The sequence below is a fragment of the Trachypithecus francoisi genome, unplaced genomic scaffold (assembly GCF_009764315.1).
Source record: "Trachypithecus francoisi isolate TF-2019V2 unplaced genomic scaffold, Tfra_2.0 Lachesis_group12, whole genome shotgun sequence".
Classification (NCBI taxonomy): domain Eukaryota; kingdom Metazoa; phylum Chordata; class Mammalia; order Primates; family Cercopithecidae; genus Trachypithecus; species Trachypithecus francoisi.
Window position 1 is genome coordinate 97,477,369 of NW_022681457.1, and position 15,947 is coordinate 97,493,315.

The 15,947-nt window shown below is 57.0% G+C and overlaps 1 protein-coding gene across 3 annotated transcripts; it reads right to left on the reverse strand.

Annotated features, from left to right (window-relative positions):
• Positions 1–253: 253 nt before the first annotated feature.
• Positions 254–12,571, reverse strand: SYTL1 (synaptotagmin like 1). 3 transcript variants are annotated; one of them, XM_033227598.1, is made up of 15 exons: positions 12,202–12,571; positions 8,869–9,097; positions 6,830–6,978; positions 6,522–6,594; positions 6,390–6,435; positions 5,052–5,124; positions 4,706–4,806; positions 4,440–4,553; positions 4,072–4,229; positions 3,719–3,815; positions 3,271–3,429; positions 2,889–2,967; positions 2,670–2,769; positions 686–891; positions 254–473 (listed from the first exon to the last, which is right to left on the reverse strand). In XM_033227598.1, exons 2-15 carry the CDS (start codon positions 9,057–9,059, stop codon positions 334–336), a joined length of 1,686 nt encoding a protein of 561 aa, XP_033083489.1. In that variant the 5' UTR covers positions 9,060–9,097; positions 12,202–12,571; the 3' UTR covers positions 254–333. The 3 variants fall into 3 exon arrangements, with proteins under 3 accessions (XP_033083489.1, XP_033083488.1, XP_033083490.1); XM_033227597.1 differs by having other exon boundaries at positions 4,072–4,232; XM_033227599.1 differs by lacking the exon at positions 6,830–6,978 and having other exon boundaries at positions 4,072–4,232.
• Between the last annotated feature and the right edge of the window lie 3,376 nt (positions 12,572–15,947).

Consider the following 15,947-nt stretch of genomic DNA (forward strand, 5'->3'; position numbering starts at 1 on the left):
GCTAATTTTTAAAATTTTGTAGAGATGAGGTCTTGTTATGTTGCTCAGACTGGTCTTGAACTCTTGGGCTCAAGTGATGCTTCTGCCTCAGCCTCCCAAAGCATTGGGATTACAGGCGTGAAACACTGTGCCTGGCTTCTCTGAAGTCTTTGTGGCAGAGTCTAAAGTTCCTTAATCTGGCCCCTCTTACTTCCCTGGCTCTTTCCTGCAATCACTTTTCTTCCTCCTTGCCCCAGCAGACACCAGCCTTTTATTGCCCTTAGAGCAGACTTTATTGACTTTAGCCAAGGGCAGGCCCTGAGATGGGGGTCCAGAGACAGAGGCTTGGTGGGGCTACGTCCTGGGGGCCAGGTTGGTTCTGAGGGGTAGAAGGCCATTCACCCACTCGCATGGCTGCTCCAGGAGGGCCTGCCACAGCCGCTTCTCCTCAGGTGTGGAATCCATCCAGGGCACCTGCAGCCCATAGCTGCTGCCTGGATGTGGGTGGGCAGGGGTTGAGGGCATGATCACATTGGACACCTTGGGGCCCCCAAACACCTGCCTGGTCCCAGATTATGCACTGTCCCCCATTACCACCCTCAGTTCTCAGTAGATATCAAAGCTCAGGAAAGGACAGAGAGGTATCCAGGGCCACACGCTGAGCCCCCATCTCCCAGGGCCTGTCTCAGGGAGCTACCCCACTCACCGGTGCCCAGGCTGAGGCGTGTGCCCCCCAGCTGGCGGCTAGCCAGGGCCCCATGGTCCCAGAGGGAGAGCTCGGCACAAGCCTGGCGCAGGTCGGCAGGCCCAAAGCCATCGTACACCATGGTGTGGTTGAACACAGGTCTGAGGCTGCGTCGCACAACCCTTGTACGCTGGCGGCTGGCCCGGCTGTCATCAGGCAGTACGAAGCTGTGCAGGAGGTGGCCTGGCATCAGGTGACCACCCCTCACACTCCCTAGAGTCATCCAGTCACCACGTCTCACTCATTCTCCCTCACATATGTCCATGTCCCCTGGCTCCTGCCTGCCTGACCTCAGACCCTCACTGCCCTGGGACCTTTGCAGCAGCCTCCTCTCAGGTCTCCTGGCTTTAAAAATTTCAACTCCTGGCTGGGCGAGGTTGCTCACACCTATAATCCCAGCACTTTGGGAGGCTGAGGTGGGTGGATCACCTGAGGTCAGAAGTTCGAGACCAGCCTGGTCAACATGGTGAAACCCCATCTCTACTAAAAACACAAAAATTAGCTGGGTATGGTGGCGTGCACCTGTAATCCCAGCTACTCGGGAGGCTGAGGTAGGAGAATCGCTTGAGCCTAGGAAACTGAGGCTGCAGTGAGCTGAGATCGTGCCACTGCACTCCAGCCTAGGCAACAGAGCGAGACTGCGTCTTAAAAAAAGTAATAATAGCCGGGCGCGGTGGCTCAAGCCTGTAATCCCAGCACTTTGGGAGGCCGAGACGGGCGGATCACGAGGTCAGGAGATCGAGACCATCCTGGCTAACACTGTGAAACCCCGTCTCTACTAAAAAATAGAAAAAAATAGCCGGGCGAGGTGGCGGGCGCCTGTAGTCCCAGCTACTCGGGAGGCTGAGGCAGGAGAATGGCGGTAAACCCGGGAGGCGGAGCTTGCAGTGAGCTGAGATCCGGCCACTGCACTCCAGGCCGGGCGACAGAGCGAGACTCCGTCTCAAAAAAAAAAAAAAAAAAAAGTAATAATAATAAAGAAAAAGTTACAACTCCTATTCACAGGGCTGCAGAGCAATGTCTCTGAAATGCAATTCTGCTACTCTCGCTGGCTCAGTGACTTTCATTATCTCCCTGTTGCTCCACCACCACCCCTCCTCAAGCAGTTTCCAAGGTTTTTCTTTCTTTCTTTCTGTCTTTCTTTTTTTTTTGAGACAGAGTCTCACTCTGTTTTGCCCAGGCTGGGGTGCAGTGGCATAGTCTTGGCTTACTACAGCCTTCCAGGTTCCAGTGATTCTCTTGCCTCAGTCTCTCAAGTAGCTGGGATTACAGGCGCCCGCCACTATGCCTGGCTAATTTTTTGTACTTTTAGTAGAGATGGGGTGTCACCCATCTTGGTCAGGCTGGTCTAGAAATGCTGACCTCAGGTGATCCCCCTGCCTCAGCCTCTCAGAGTGCTGGGATTACAGGCGTGAGCCACCATGGCTGGCCTGTTTCCAGGGTTTTCAAAGCCTGGGAACCCCCTTGGCAAAATACAGTGTTGCTCAGAAGTACAATACCTGAAAGAAAGAACGCCTCTGGCTGCATCAGGGTGGACACCCAGAAGTGATCGGCCCACCGCCATTTCACTATCTAAAGGTGGGGGCAGCACCTGGAGGCACCCCTAGACGTCCCCTGGAAGCTTACTTTGAAGACCACTGAACTATAAGTTCTGGGCCAAGCCCCACAGCCTGCCCTCTCAGGTTCTCTGTGGAAGGACCCCTGCAGCCCTCAGCCTCAGCTTTTCAACAAGTCCTACAGGCGGCAGTCACACTGAAATGCAGCTCCTCAAAGGTGTCCTCAACTTTCCTGACTCCAGGCCTTTGCTCAAACCATACCCTTCACCCCTGCTCAGTGGTGAAAGCCATGGCTGCGAGATCAAGGGTTGATTAGTAGGGGTTTGTCGAGGTTGGGCACTCCACTGCAGTCAAAAGAAAGGGAAGCCCCGAGGGCCGGCACTCCTCACCATTGTACGTAAGTGTCCAGGGATCCTGCCCGCAGCGGCAAGAGGTCCCGAGCCTCCTTCACCCAGAAGTGCAGCTCCCCGCTCGGGGGCAGTCCAGCGCCTGCGGAGAGGCTCGGCTCAGGCCCGCACACGGATGGAGTCCACCGCCCCCAAACCCAGGGACAGGAGTCTTCTGCTTTTCAGGGCGTGTCCAGCTTCGCCTCTCCGGCTGTCACTCACCCTCGGAGCCGGCGGGGACGTACTTGAGGGACAGGGCGAGCAGCCCGCGGCTCAGAAGGTCGTCGGGAGAGAGTGGGACCTGCGAGAGGCGGGCTTGTCGTGGAGCAGGGGCTAATGGAAAGGGGTCTCAGGGGGGTGGGGTCTGCAGACCCGGATGGGGCGCGGTTAGCAGAAACGGTGGGGCCTGCAGAGCGGAACCTAGGGGTCCCAGCGCCCTCAGGGAAGGGGCCGTGGCAGGCCGACTTCGCCTGGGGCCGTGAGGTTAAGTGGTTGAGGGGAGGCTCTGTCGAAGGAGGGGTCTGAGGGGGCTGTGGGAGAGCCTGGTGGGGTAAATGCAGGAGACCCGGGCCGCAGGTCTCCCCACGCTGCCTGGCTGCCTCACCCGGGGCTGCAGGGGTAGCCAGGTGGGCTCAGAGCCCCAGTCCCACGTGTCCAAGGGCACTTCAACTTCACCCAGAAAGATGTTGCGACCCAGGCTTTCGCGGTGCCACACGGACAGGCTCAGCACGCGGCCCTGGAGCTCGGCCTGCGGGACGGAGTACTGGGGACAGGAGGTGCACTTTAGCGGAGCACTGCTGGTGGCCCGCGTAGATGCTGCACGAGTTAGCTGGGGCGGGTCCTACCGCGTTTCTACCGTGAAGGAATTCTGGGGAGCCCCAAAGGGCATTAATGGGGGCCTGGACTATCACCACGCCCACCACAAGGCTGACACACTGGAGAACGAGTTAATAGCCCCCCCGTCGATCCTCCGGGCTGCCCTTGCCACCTCGCCCCGCAGGAAGGGGCGTCCTGTTCATTAACGGGGAACCACACCGTGGTCACAGCCTCACCCGGAGAGTCTCGTTGAAAACTGGATTCAGATTCCGTTTCTTCACTGCCGTCTTGCGCTTGCTCTGCTTATCCGGGAGGAGGTAGCTTTTGACGTAGCTGGGAAGGTGAGAACCCGAAGTGAGGAGGGGCCCTCCCAGAGTCTTCTCCCCTGCCTGTGGGCTCCCCCAGCCACCACCCCGAACACATGCCAGGCCTCGTGCTAAGCGCTTTACATGGATTTTCTCAATCCCACGCCTCCCAATAACGCTGTTGTTCCCATTTTGAAGATGAGAACGAGGAGGCCGGCCGAGACCCTGTGAATGGTGGGCTGGGCTGTGACAGCCGCGCCCCGCTTGGCCGACCGGGCACTCACGGGTCCGAGCGGCGGCGTCGGGCGGCGGCCAGGCCCTGGCACTGGATCACGTGCACGCGCAGCTCGGAGGCACCCGGCTCGTAGTGCAGCGCGAAGTGCACGGAGCCGCGGACCTGCACCGCCTCCGCCTCGCCGGACAGGCTCATCTGGCTGCCGCTCAGCTGCGGACGGGATTGGGTGGGAGTCAGGGCCGCTCGCAGGGCTCACGTCGGGCCCGGGGGCAGCGCGGAGGCTTCAGACCGGAGTTATGAGTGGTAGGCCAGGGGGCTGCAGCGTTGGGTCCCGCGGCGAGGGAGGGGCAGGCAGGGGCTACGCGTTGGAAAGTGTCCACCTCCCCGGCCGTCCGGGTCCCCTCCCTCCCGCCTCACCGTGGAGGAGTTAAGGCTGGACACGGAGGAGCTGCTACTGAGCATGCGGTCGAGTGAGGGGTCCGGCCCCGGGGCCTCCTCCCCGTTCTCCAGGATCTGGGACGCGGCCTTGGTCTGCAGAGGGGGCAAGTGACGGGGCGCCCCTTCTTTCCCCGCCCCTGCCCCGAGCGCCCTGGGTCGCGGGCGACTCGCAGCCCTGGGCAGGAGCGCTCCCCGCCCGGATCCGCTCCGGATCTTGAGAGCAGCCGCGGGCCACTCCCGCCTACCTGGGCTTGCGGGGGCCGCGGCTCCTGCCCTCCCCTCGACGCGGGCTCCAGCTCCGGGTCCGCCTTCTCGGCACAGACCAGCAGGTCTCCTTGGCCAGGGTCTGGGGTGGGGCATGAGACGCTAAGCGAGCCCTCTCCTGCCCGCCCCTGAACGAATTTGGAGGAACTGGTTTACAATCCCAGCGAGCTGCAGATTCAGGCCCCGGTGCTGCCCTGGGATCGTCCCCACCTCCGAGGCGGGGTGGGAGTGGGGGTGAGGAGGGTGAACACAGGTGGTTGGGGCCCTTTAGAGCTGCCTCTGACCCCTGAAACCTCTCCGTGCTCCCCAACAGGCGCTCCCACTCACCTTCCTGGGCCTGGGACGCCTCCTCAGGATCTGAACCTTTTAGCGGGACAGAAGGCGATGGGTAATCAGGTCCCTGAAGGAAGGAAGGGATAGAGGTCACAGTGCGGGGGCTGGTGAAGAAGGGGTCAAAGGTCATATTGGGGTCAGAGGTCACAGACTCCAGCCAGCTACCCCAGTTTCAGGTTTAGAGCAGCCCACGGGGCAGGGCTGGCAGCAAGCTGCAGGAGCGGTGGGACCGGGGCTTCACAGCCCACCCCGCAGGGCTTGTGCCGCCTGACTCCCTGCTTCCATTGGTGAGAGCATTCGTACCTGAGTACGAATTCGTACCTGAGCAACTCTGCCAGGCCAGGTCAGTCCCAGTCCCTCCACACTCTTTTTTTTTTTTTTTTTGAGAGGGAGTTTCACTCTTGTTGCTCAGCCTGAAGTGCAATGGCACGATCTTGGCTCACCGCAACCTCCACCTCCCAGGTTCAAGCGATTCTCCTGCCTCAGCCTCCTGAGTAGCTGGGATTGCAGGTTATGCACCACCATGCACAGCTAATTTTGTATTTTTACTAGAGACGGGGTTTCTTCATGTTGGTCAGGCTGGTCTCGAGCTCCCGACCTCAGGTGATCCACCCATCTCAGCCTCCCATACAGGCATGAGCAACCGTGCCCGGCCTTTTTTTTTTGTTTGTTTTTTTAAGACGGAGTCTTGCTCTGTCGCCCAGGCTGGAGTGCAGTGGCCAGATCTCAGCTCACTGCAAGCTCCGCCTCCCTGGTTTACGCCATTCTCCTGCCTCAGCCTCCAAAGTAGCTGGGTCTACAGGCGCCCGCCACCATGCCCGGCTAGTTTTTTGTATTTTTTAGTAGAGACGGGGTTTCACCGTGTTAGCCAGGATGGTCTCGATCTCCTGACCTCGTGATCTGCCCGTCTCGGCCTCCCAAAGTGCTGGGATTACAGGCTTGAGCCACTGCGCCCGGCCCTTTTTATTTTTTAATTTTATTTTTTATAGAGATGGGGGGCATTTTGCTATGTTGCCCAGGCTGGCCTTGAACTCCTGAGCTCAAGCGATCCTCCTGCATCAGCCTCCCAAAATGCTGGGACTGCAGGCATGAGCCACTGCGCCTGGCCCCACTTCACCCCTTAATAGCCAGATTCAGAAGTTCCCTTAGAGGCTGGATCCATACCACTGTTCACCACTGTTCCACCCAGGAGATGATGAGGTGCAGACACGGGAAGGGACATGTCCAGGGTCTCCCCATTCCCAGGCTGGGGCTCTTTTCCCCCCTGCCCCCCGCACATTCCACCTCCCCTCCAGGGACACTGTACTCACTTGCTGGTTCATTCACTCTTACCTCAGTCTCCCTGAGCCTCTCCTGAGGGGCTTCATCAATGGTGAGCCTAGGAGTAGGGAGAGGACGCTCTCAGAGGGAGGGACTCTGGTCACTGGTGGGCACCATCTCCCTCTTCCCGAGACCCCTCCTCACCTGGGCTCTGGCCCCTCTTCCTTCTCTTTCACAGCAGCCTCAGCCTCCCCGTCGCTGCCTGGAGCCTGGTCTCCTGGGCACAGGTGAGAAGTTCTGTGAGCCCCCATGCTCAGGAAGCCTGGCTGGAACTCGAGAGAGGCCCTGGGAGATGCCCACCCACCCCACGCCCACAGAGGGGCATTGCCCACTCAAAGACACACAGTACCAAGGGCAGCCAGGACTGGAGCCCGGGTGGTCCTCTCTCCCAGTCCACATACAGACAGCGCCCTGGATGGCACATGGCTTGCCCTGCCCCGAAGATCTCTCACCCCTGGCGCTCTTCTTCCTGCGCATAGAGGCTCGGACAAGGTCAGAGCCGAAGTGGGCATTGTGGTGCCGCTGGGAGCGTACTTCCTGAAACCAGTCCCCTGTCAGGATCTTCAGCTGCCCAGGGTCTGCCAGTGAGGCCCGGAGCTTGCTGGAGGAGGGGAGAGGGTGTGGCTGTCATGACTCACTCAAGCAACATTCCCACAACCCACATGGTACCAGGCTTGGGACCAGGGGCCAGGGACCCAACAGCAAATCAGGCTTGATCTGTGCTGTGGAGGAGCTCGGGCTGCTGGGGAGACCGAGTCCAGAAGAGACAAGTACATTATAGTGAACTGGATGATGTGATAGAAATAAGAAGAGCCAGCTCTGCCTGGGAGAATCCAGGAGGGTTTCCCAGAGGAGGTGACATTTGAATTGCCTTTATTTATTTATTTACTTATTTTGAGATGGGGTCTCCCTCTATGCCCAGGCTGGAGTGCTGTGGCGCAATCTTGGCTCACTGCAACCTTCACCTCCCAGGCTCAAGTGATCCTCCCACTTCAGCCTCCTGAGTAGCTGGGACTACAGGCGTGTACCGCCTTGCTCAGCTAATTTTTTGTATTTTGTTTTGTAGAGACGGGGCTTTTCAGTGTTGCCCAGGCTAGTCTCTAACTCCTGGACTCAAGCGATCCACCTGCCTCAGCCTCCCAAAATGTTGTAAACCACCGTGCCCAGTCTTGAATTTCTTCTTAAAAGACAAATTGGAATTCTCCAGGTAGAGAAGGATAATAGTTATTACACTTTTTATTTTATTATTTTTTTTTGAGACAGGGTCTTGCTCTGTTGCCTGGGCTGGAGTGCAGTGGCATGATCATGGCTCATTGCAGCCTGACCTCCTGGGTTCAAGCAATCCTCTCACCTCAGCTGCCTAAATAGCTGGGACTACAGGCACATACCACCACGCCAGGCTAATTTTTTTGTATTTTGTAGAAAGAGGGTCTCACTGTGTTGTCCAGGCTGGTCTTGAATTCCTGGGCTCAAGCCATCCGCCCTTCTCAGCCTCTCAAAGTGCTGGGATTACAGGAATCGCCACTATCCCTGGTCAATTCCTCTTAAATCAGTGAAGTAGGACTCCTTAGCCCCATTTTATAGACAAGGAGCGTGGTGCTCAAGGAGGTCAGGTGAGTTGCCAAGGCTACAAAGCCTGGAAGTGTCTGTCCCCAAACATTGCTTGGAACACCCATGCTCTTCTACCACCGTGCTCTTCCAGTACCAGCATAGGCACAGAAGTGAAGTGTGGGTTCAGGGACTGGGGAGCATCTGAGTGGCTGGAGCGGTCACTTTGTGTCTGTGTGTTGGGTGGAGGTTATGGTGGAAGAAGAGATGGTGGGGGCTGGCAAGGACCGACCAGGGAGGCCCAGTGGACCATGCCTAGGAGCTTGCCCTTGACACTGGGGAGCCACGAGAAGTTTCAGTGGGGACATTAAGGACAGATCTGGCCAGGCATGGTGGCTCGCATCTGTAATCCCAGCACTTTGGGAGGCTGAGGCAGGTGGATCATCTGAGGTCAGGGGTTTGAGACCAGCCTGGCCAACGTGATGAAACCCCATCTCTACTAAAAATACAAAAATTAGCTGGGCGTGGTGGCAGGTGCCTGTAATCCCAGCTACTTGGGAGACTGTGGCAGGAGAACTGCTTGAACCCGGAGGGGCGGAGGTTGCAGTGAGCCAAGATTGTGCCACTTCACTCCAGCCTGGGCGAAAAAGTGAAACTCTGTCTCAAAAAAAATAAAAATAAAAAAAGGACAGATCTGGGGAGCACCAGCTGCAGGAGGTGGGCCCAAGAGGCAAGCCTGGAGGCAGAGAGGCTGGTGAGAAAGCTGGTGCAGTCACCCCTGGAGAAGTGATGAGCTGTGAGCTGGCCAAGGCCAGAGGAGACTAAAGGCCGAAACCAAGAACCACGCAAACATCTGACGGCGGTGGTGTCAGTAGGGAGCAGGGTGGGGGCCACTCAAGCCTCTCAATGCTCCCTGGCCAGGGTCTGCCCTGCCTTGCCTTACCTGACCCGCCCCTCCTCCAGCTGGCGCAGGCGGGCATCTCGTTGGAGGACGCCAGCAATGGCTTCCTGCTCCTCCTCTGTCAGGAAGCTGAGGTCCAAGAGTCCTTCAGTCTCAGGCTTTGGCCCATGCGCCATGGGGAGGGAGGGCAGAGCCCAAAGCCCCTCTTGGGATGGGTGGCCCTTCTGGGGCATCAGCTGGGGCTGTGCCCCAGCTGGGCACACGTAGCTTCCTGGGGGCAGACCAAGGGTCAGGTCAAGCCCTGCACAAACGCTTGGCACATCCTGGAAGCAACAGCCCTTTTCTCGCCAAACACTTGGCCAGGTATGGGTAGGGTGCCACCCCAGGACGGCTGAGCTCAAGGTGGGGTGACAGGCACTCATGCACACATGCATACACTAGCCCTTGAATGCACTCAGGGACACAGTGGAAGAAGCAAGAGACACACATGCACACACCCTGAGGTAGGGCCACACAGATAGAACACACAGACACACGTGCCCACGCGGATCCACGTAGGCATAGATATGGCCACACATGCACATGGACACCTGCATAAAGGCAGGCGCATGTACAGCTGTTCCCCCAGAAAGGGCCCTCTGCGGACACAGACCCGGACCCGTGCCCATAAGAGACATGCACATACATTTTTTTTTTTTTTTTTTTTGAGAAGGAACTTGCTCTTTTGCCCAGGCTGGAGTACAGTGGCGCGATCTCATCTCACTGCAACCTCCGCCTGATGGGTTCCAACAATTCTGCCTCAGCCTCCTGAGTAGCTGGGATTGATTATAGGCACACACCATCACGCCCAGCTAATTTTTGTATTTTTAGTAGAGATGGGGTTTGACCATGTTGACCAGGCTGGCCTAGAACTCCTGACCTCGTGATCCGCCTGCCTCAGCCTCCCAAGGTGCTGGGATTGCAGGTGTGAGCCACCACGCCCAGCCCTACACATGTTCTTAAATTTGCACACAGTGGCCAGGCGTGGTAGCTCACACCTGTAATCCCAACACTTTGGGAGGCCAAGGTGGGCCGATCACCTGAGGTCAGGAGTTTGAGACCAGCCTGGCCAACATGGTGAAACCCCTGTCTCTACTAAAAATACAAAAATTATGGCCGGGTACAGTGGTTTACCCCTGTAATCCCAGCACTTTGGAGGGCCGAGGTGGGCGGATCACCTGAGGTCAGGAGTTTGAGACCAGCCTGACCAACATGGAGAAACCCCATCTCTACTAAAAATACAAAATTAGCTGGGCGTGGTGGTGCATGCCTGTAATCCCAGCTACTCAGGAAGCTGAGGTGGGAGAATTGCTTGAACCTGGGAGGCAGAGGTTATGGTGAGCCAAGATCACACCATTGCACTCCAGCCTAGGCAAAAACAGTGAAACTCCGTCTCCAAAAAAAAAAAAGAAAAGAAAAGAAAAGAAAAATTAGCTGGGCTTGGTGGCACATGCCTGTAATTCCAGCTACTTGGGAAGCTGAGGCAGGAGAATCTCTTGAACCCGAGAGGTGGAGGTTGCAGTGAGCTGCGATAGCACCACTGCACTCCAGTCTGGGCAACAGAGTGAGACTCTGTCTCAAAACAAACAAAAAAACCTGTGCACAGCATATGTACACCAACAGGGATGGGCCCACCAGGATGGGTTCACCTAGACAAGAACAAGTCTGGGGACAAATGTGTCCCTCAATAAAGATGTACATAAAAATCACACAGACTCTGGCACAGATACATGGTCTGAGTTGTGAGCTCCTTGGAGGCAGCGAGAGGGAGTGATCCTCAAAGCCAGTACTTTGCACACAACAGATGGTTGGTAAAAGTTTGATTAATTAAATGCAGAAATATACCTGCACGTACATGGGAATGCACGCATACAACCACCCACCTAGACAGACACACACACGCATACATACACACACACACACGTGCGCGCACACACACACACATGCACACACACACATATACATCTGCTCACTCCCCTGGGCCAGGAACCTCACAGCCTGGGTCCCCTCCCGCCACCCTTCACCTCCACCCTGCCCTGGCCCACTTGGCCTTCCTGTCTGAGGCAACCTCCTCCTCAGCCCACACCCCCAACTTCCTCCCCTGAGGTAACTGCCGCACCCACTCCCACGGAGGCCTCCAACCCAGGGATGCCCCCCACCGCCAGCCCTGCCCTCTTGCCTGGAGCCACCGGGCCCCTCTGCTCTAGCCACACGGTTCTCCCAAGACCAGGCTGGTGTCCCGGCAGTGGAGGCCTAAGCTGGCACAGCAGCCCATGCTCAGGTACCACAGTGACTCCGGAAAGAAAACATTTGCCCAGCACTGAGGGGCATGTAGACGTGGCAAGGGGCCCATGACTTGGTCAGGGCTGTGTCCTGAGCCCACTGGGCGGCCTCTCCTCTCTTCCCCGCCCCTTCCATGCCAGGGCTCCAGGTGGGGCCGGGACCGGTGGAGGCAGCTTGGCAGACAGGTCCTGGCTTGTGTCCACCGCCTGCTATATTCTGTCCCCTCCCAGCTGAGTCAGTGGCCGAGTCCCAGCGATCCCTCCTGACACCCTCAGGAGCTGAAGGGCTCGGCATGGCTGCACGGTGTGCATTCGCTCTGTGGATACCTGTGTGCTCCACAACAGCAGTTTCCCTGAACTTCTATGGCCAAGGTGTGGGTCTTGCAAACGCACAGTTTGGGCTCCCCTGTGGATTGGGGTGTGAACCCACGTCCCTCTCTGTGCCCTGGTCCGAGTCTGGTGGGCATGTCTGCGTAGCGTGGGTCTGTGAGCTGTGCAGTTGCTGTGTGAGTGTGTCTGTGTGTCCTGCTGCAGTGTGATGCTGCGTGATGACTATATTGTCTGTGCGGTGTGTTCAGTGACTTTCTAGGTGACAGCACCATGTGGGGTGGGTGCAGTATGCATTGTGCATTTCCTCCTGTGCCGTACGTGTGACTGGGCTGTGTGCTGTGGGGTGTCCCCTGGTGCCTTGGGGGCCACCAGGTATGTGTGTCTGAGTGTGGATGGAGGTGGGAGAGGACATTTGGCAGAACGGAGCCTATTTCTGTCCTGCAGGCCTGCCTGAGCTGGGCCATGGGCATCAGCCCAGCCTCCTCAGCAGTTCCCCTCCCTGAAGTCCCCTCTCCTACCAGAGGCAGAATCAAGTATTTGGTCTTCCCTGCTCTTTTGACACTGTGGGACAGACCCATTGGTCAAGAGGAGGGTCTGTCCATCTGTCCGGCTGTTCCAGTTCCAGACATGCTCCCACCTCCCCCAACCGCAAGGTGCTGGAGGGTGCTCAGGATACCAGGTAGCAGTGCCTGCGTCTCTGGACCCTGGCACCGACATGTGTTACCTGTAGGGGTCCAGTATGGGAGGACACCTTCGCAGGTGACTCCAGCTCCCCTGGCAGCCGAGTTTCAGGGACTGGGAGAAGAGCCGTGAGGGAAGAAGGCTGACTCAACAGGCAGCCCAGCCAGCAGCTGCTTCACACTGAGGAGGAGGAAACACCTCGGCAGGGCCTGATGCAAAACCGGGCCTGGACTCCCAGCGCCCCGGGGTGCACCCCCGCAGCTGACTGGAGAGGCCGGGCTTGGCCCCAGCTCCACTGAGCAGGCCCCAGCCACTCTGTCCAATGGGTAGCAGCCCCACCTTGCCCACAGCGGAGCTGGTAGGAACTCGCTCTGAAAGCAAGTTAGAAACCTTTCTTTTCCAGTACCAAGGGGAATGGAAGGATGGCAGAATTTGCAGTTAGACCACCCTGCGCAGAGTCCCTGCTCTGCCACTGGGTGTGCGACCTTAAGCAGGTCTCTTCCATTTCTTCTGATGCAAACTGTGGGTAGCAGTGTGCAAGGAGCCTATTCTAAGGGAAGTGAAAGTGCCCGGTGCGAGCTGGCAGAGTCGGGGTGAGGTGTCCCCACTCCAGCATAGTCCAATGCCCATGGCCATTTCAGCAGCTGCTGCCCTCTGTATCCACATGCACCTCTGGGACATGCTGGCCACAGCAGAGCAGCCCTCTCTGTCCCCTCTGCTGTCCTGGGCCCCATCTGTTTGAGGAGGCCTGAAATCTTCCAGTGCCAAGGTGAGGGTCCCACACTGTCTGTCTATGGGGAGCCCCCCTGAACACCCCATTCTACACCCAGCTTCTGCCCACCCTGAGATTAGAAGGTTTGGGCCCTAGATTACATTGGCTTCAGGACCATGAACCTCCTGGGTTGTCTTGGGCACAAGAGGCTACACCAAAGCTTTCTGACTCCCCTCAAGTCCACTTCACTTTCCAGGGCCTGCCCTGGCCTGACCCCCTCCCCTGAACCTAGGGCCATGGATTAAAGATTAGAGGGCTCCTCATAGACCCCTAGGAGAGGTAGGGCAAGGGGTGGTTTATTTTTATTTATTTATTTTTTTGAGACGGAGTCTCCCTCTGTCGCTCAGGCTGGAGTGCGGTGGCCAGATCTCAGCTCACTGCAAGCTCCACCTCCCGGGTTTACGCCATTCTCCTGCCTCAGCCTCCCGAGTAGCTGGGACTACAGGCGCCCGCCACCACGCCCGGCTAGTTTTTTTTTTTTGTATTTTTTTTATTTTTTTATTTATTTATTTTTTTTGAGACGGAGTCTCGCTCTGTCGCCCAGGCTGGAGTGCAGTGGCCGGATCTCAGCTCACTGCAAGCTCCGCCTCCCGGGTTTACGCCATTCTCTAGCCTCAGCCTCCCGAGTAGCTGGGACTACAGGCGCCGCCATCTCGCCCGGCTAATTTTTGTATTTTTTTAGTAGAGACGGGGTTTCACCGTGTTAGCCAGGATGGTCTCGATCTCCTGACCTCGTGATCCGCCCGTCTCGGCCTCCCAAAGTGCTGGATTACAGGCTTGAGCCACCGCGCCCGGCCTGTATTTTTTTTTAGTAGAGACAGGGTTTCACCATGTTAGCCAGGATGGTCTCGATCTCCTGACCTCGTGATCCGCCCGTCTCAGCCTCCCAAAGTGCTGGGATTACAGGCTTGAGCCACCGCGCCCGGCCAAGGGGTGGTTTATAAACAAAACCAGTCTGGGCACGGTTACTCATGCTTGTAATCCCAGTACTTTGGGAAGTCGAGGTGGGTGGATCACTCTAGGACAGGAGTTTGAGACCAGTCTGGCCAACATGGTGAAACCTCATCTCTACTCAAAATACAAAAATTAACTGGGCATGGTGGCGAGTGCTTGCAGTCCCAGCTACTCAGGAGGCTGAGGCAGGAGAATCGCTCGAACCCAGGAGGCGGAGGTTGTAGTGAGCTGAGATCTTGCCACTGCCCTCCAGCCTGGGCAACACAGCGAGACTCCGTCTCACAAAAGCAAACAAAAAACCCACTCTTCCTCCCTGTCATCAGAACTGGCTTCCACCACCACTGAGAGACAGAGGGCCCTTCCTCCATCTCAGCCCACAGTTGAGGCTTCTCTACTTATTTTTTGCAAGTTAATCTTATTTTCCTCATCTGTTAAATGGGGGTAATAATCCCTCCTCAGAGGATTTTCATTAAAATTCAGTGAGATCCTTGAAGACCTTATTTATTTGTTTGTTTGTTTTGAGATGGAGTCTCGCTCTGTTGCCCAGGCTGGAGTGCAGTGGCACGTTCTTGGTTCATTGCAGCCTCCACCTCCTGGGTTCAAGTGATTCTCATGTCTCAGCCTCCTGAGTAGCTGGAACTACAGGTGCCCGCCACCATGCCTGGCTAATTTTTGTATTTTGAGTAGAGATGGGGTTTTACCATGTTGCCAGGCTGGTCTTGAACTCCTGGCCTCAGGTGATCCACCTGTCTCAGCCTCCCAAAGTGCTAGGATTACAGGCGTGAGCCACCTTGCCCAGTCCCCAGTAAACTCTTGATTAATGCATTTATGCACCTACACATGCAATACCCATTGAGCAGCTGCTGTGGGACCGTTACTGTGATGCTGCCTCCTCCATTAAGGCCCTCAAAACGGAAGGAGAGTGGCCAACAGCATCCTCACCCCTTCCTGCCATCCTGGTCCTGGCACCTGCAATGATGTTTCTCTGCCCCCTTCTCACCTCTCAGCAGCCCTCCCTCCTGGAAGGCATGAAACCTCATTATCTGGTTTTCGGGTTTCTAAATTTCCCTTCCTTTCTCTGTTCTCCTGTCCTTCCTATAGCTGTGACTCCCTGACACTGATACTTCCAGCCATCTCTCTTGCTGTGTTTCAACCTGCATTCATCTGGCCTCTTCCCCACTTGAAACCTGTTTCCAAGTTTCCACCTCTGTAACCAGCCCCCATCATCCTGGCCCCTGGCCTCCTGCTGCTTCCTGCCACCTCCAGGTGCTGTCCACACTTCACTCCAGGTGCCCTCCCATCTGTCTGTCTCCGCTGTTCTCCCCCTGCCCAGGTCTCAGTCCCCGCTCAGCCTCTTCTGGAAGCCTCCTCTTCTCCTGCCTCCTTGTGGCCACACGAGGCCTCTCTGGCCCTTTGTTGCACCGCTTTTGAACATACTTTTGTCATCCTCTGGTTTGGAAGGTGCCAGCAGACAGCCAGGCCATCCCTCGGGCCCATTCACACATTTCCAAACCAGTCCAGTCCCATTTAGACACGTCCTGAGATGGAAGCCTCACCACTTCCCAGGACAGCCTGGCCCTCAGCCTGGCCCTCAGGATTGCTGCCCTTACTCTGGCTTTCTCCCCTTCATCACCTATACCCGTAGAGCCTTAGCTATGGACTATTTCCTGTCCTTCAACACCCCTGGGCCTTCTGTGCTCCCTGTGGGAATACTTTTCCCCAGCTCTAGGACTCGCTCAGCCTCCTCCAGAGTTCAGTGCCCCTGCACTGCAGCCAGTCTCTAGGCAACGTCCCTCTGTTAAGAGGGACGTTAAGAGACAGGGTCCTAGAGGCCAGCAGATATGGGTTAAAATCTGGCTCTGCCGCATGGTTCCCTTGTGGCCTGGGATCAATGACAATCCCTGTAAGCCTCACTCTCTTCCTTTATGAAGCGGGGACAAGAGCCATCTCACAGGCCTGCTGCTGTCAGGAGAGCTTTTCACCTCCGCGGCCATTCTCCTTTCGCATCACAGCACCTCTCATTTCCACTCCCGTGCTCCAGTGAGGCCACCGCACAGGGTGGC

Coding starts and splice junctions, on each gene's coding strand:
- SYTL1 (XM_033227597.1), bottom strand. CDS start 9,059: ATGCCCCAGAAGGGCCACCCATCCCAAGAGGGGCTTTGGGCTCTGCCC. Junction 3,816..4,071: donor CGACGCCGCCGCTCGGACCC/GTGAGTGCCCGG, acceptor TCACCTTCCCAG/CTACGTCAAAAGCTACCTCC. Junction 2,770..2,888: donor CGTCCCCGCCGGCTCCGAGG/GTGAGTGACAGC, acceptor GCCTCTCCGCAG/GCGCTGGACTGCCCCCGAGC.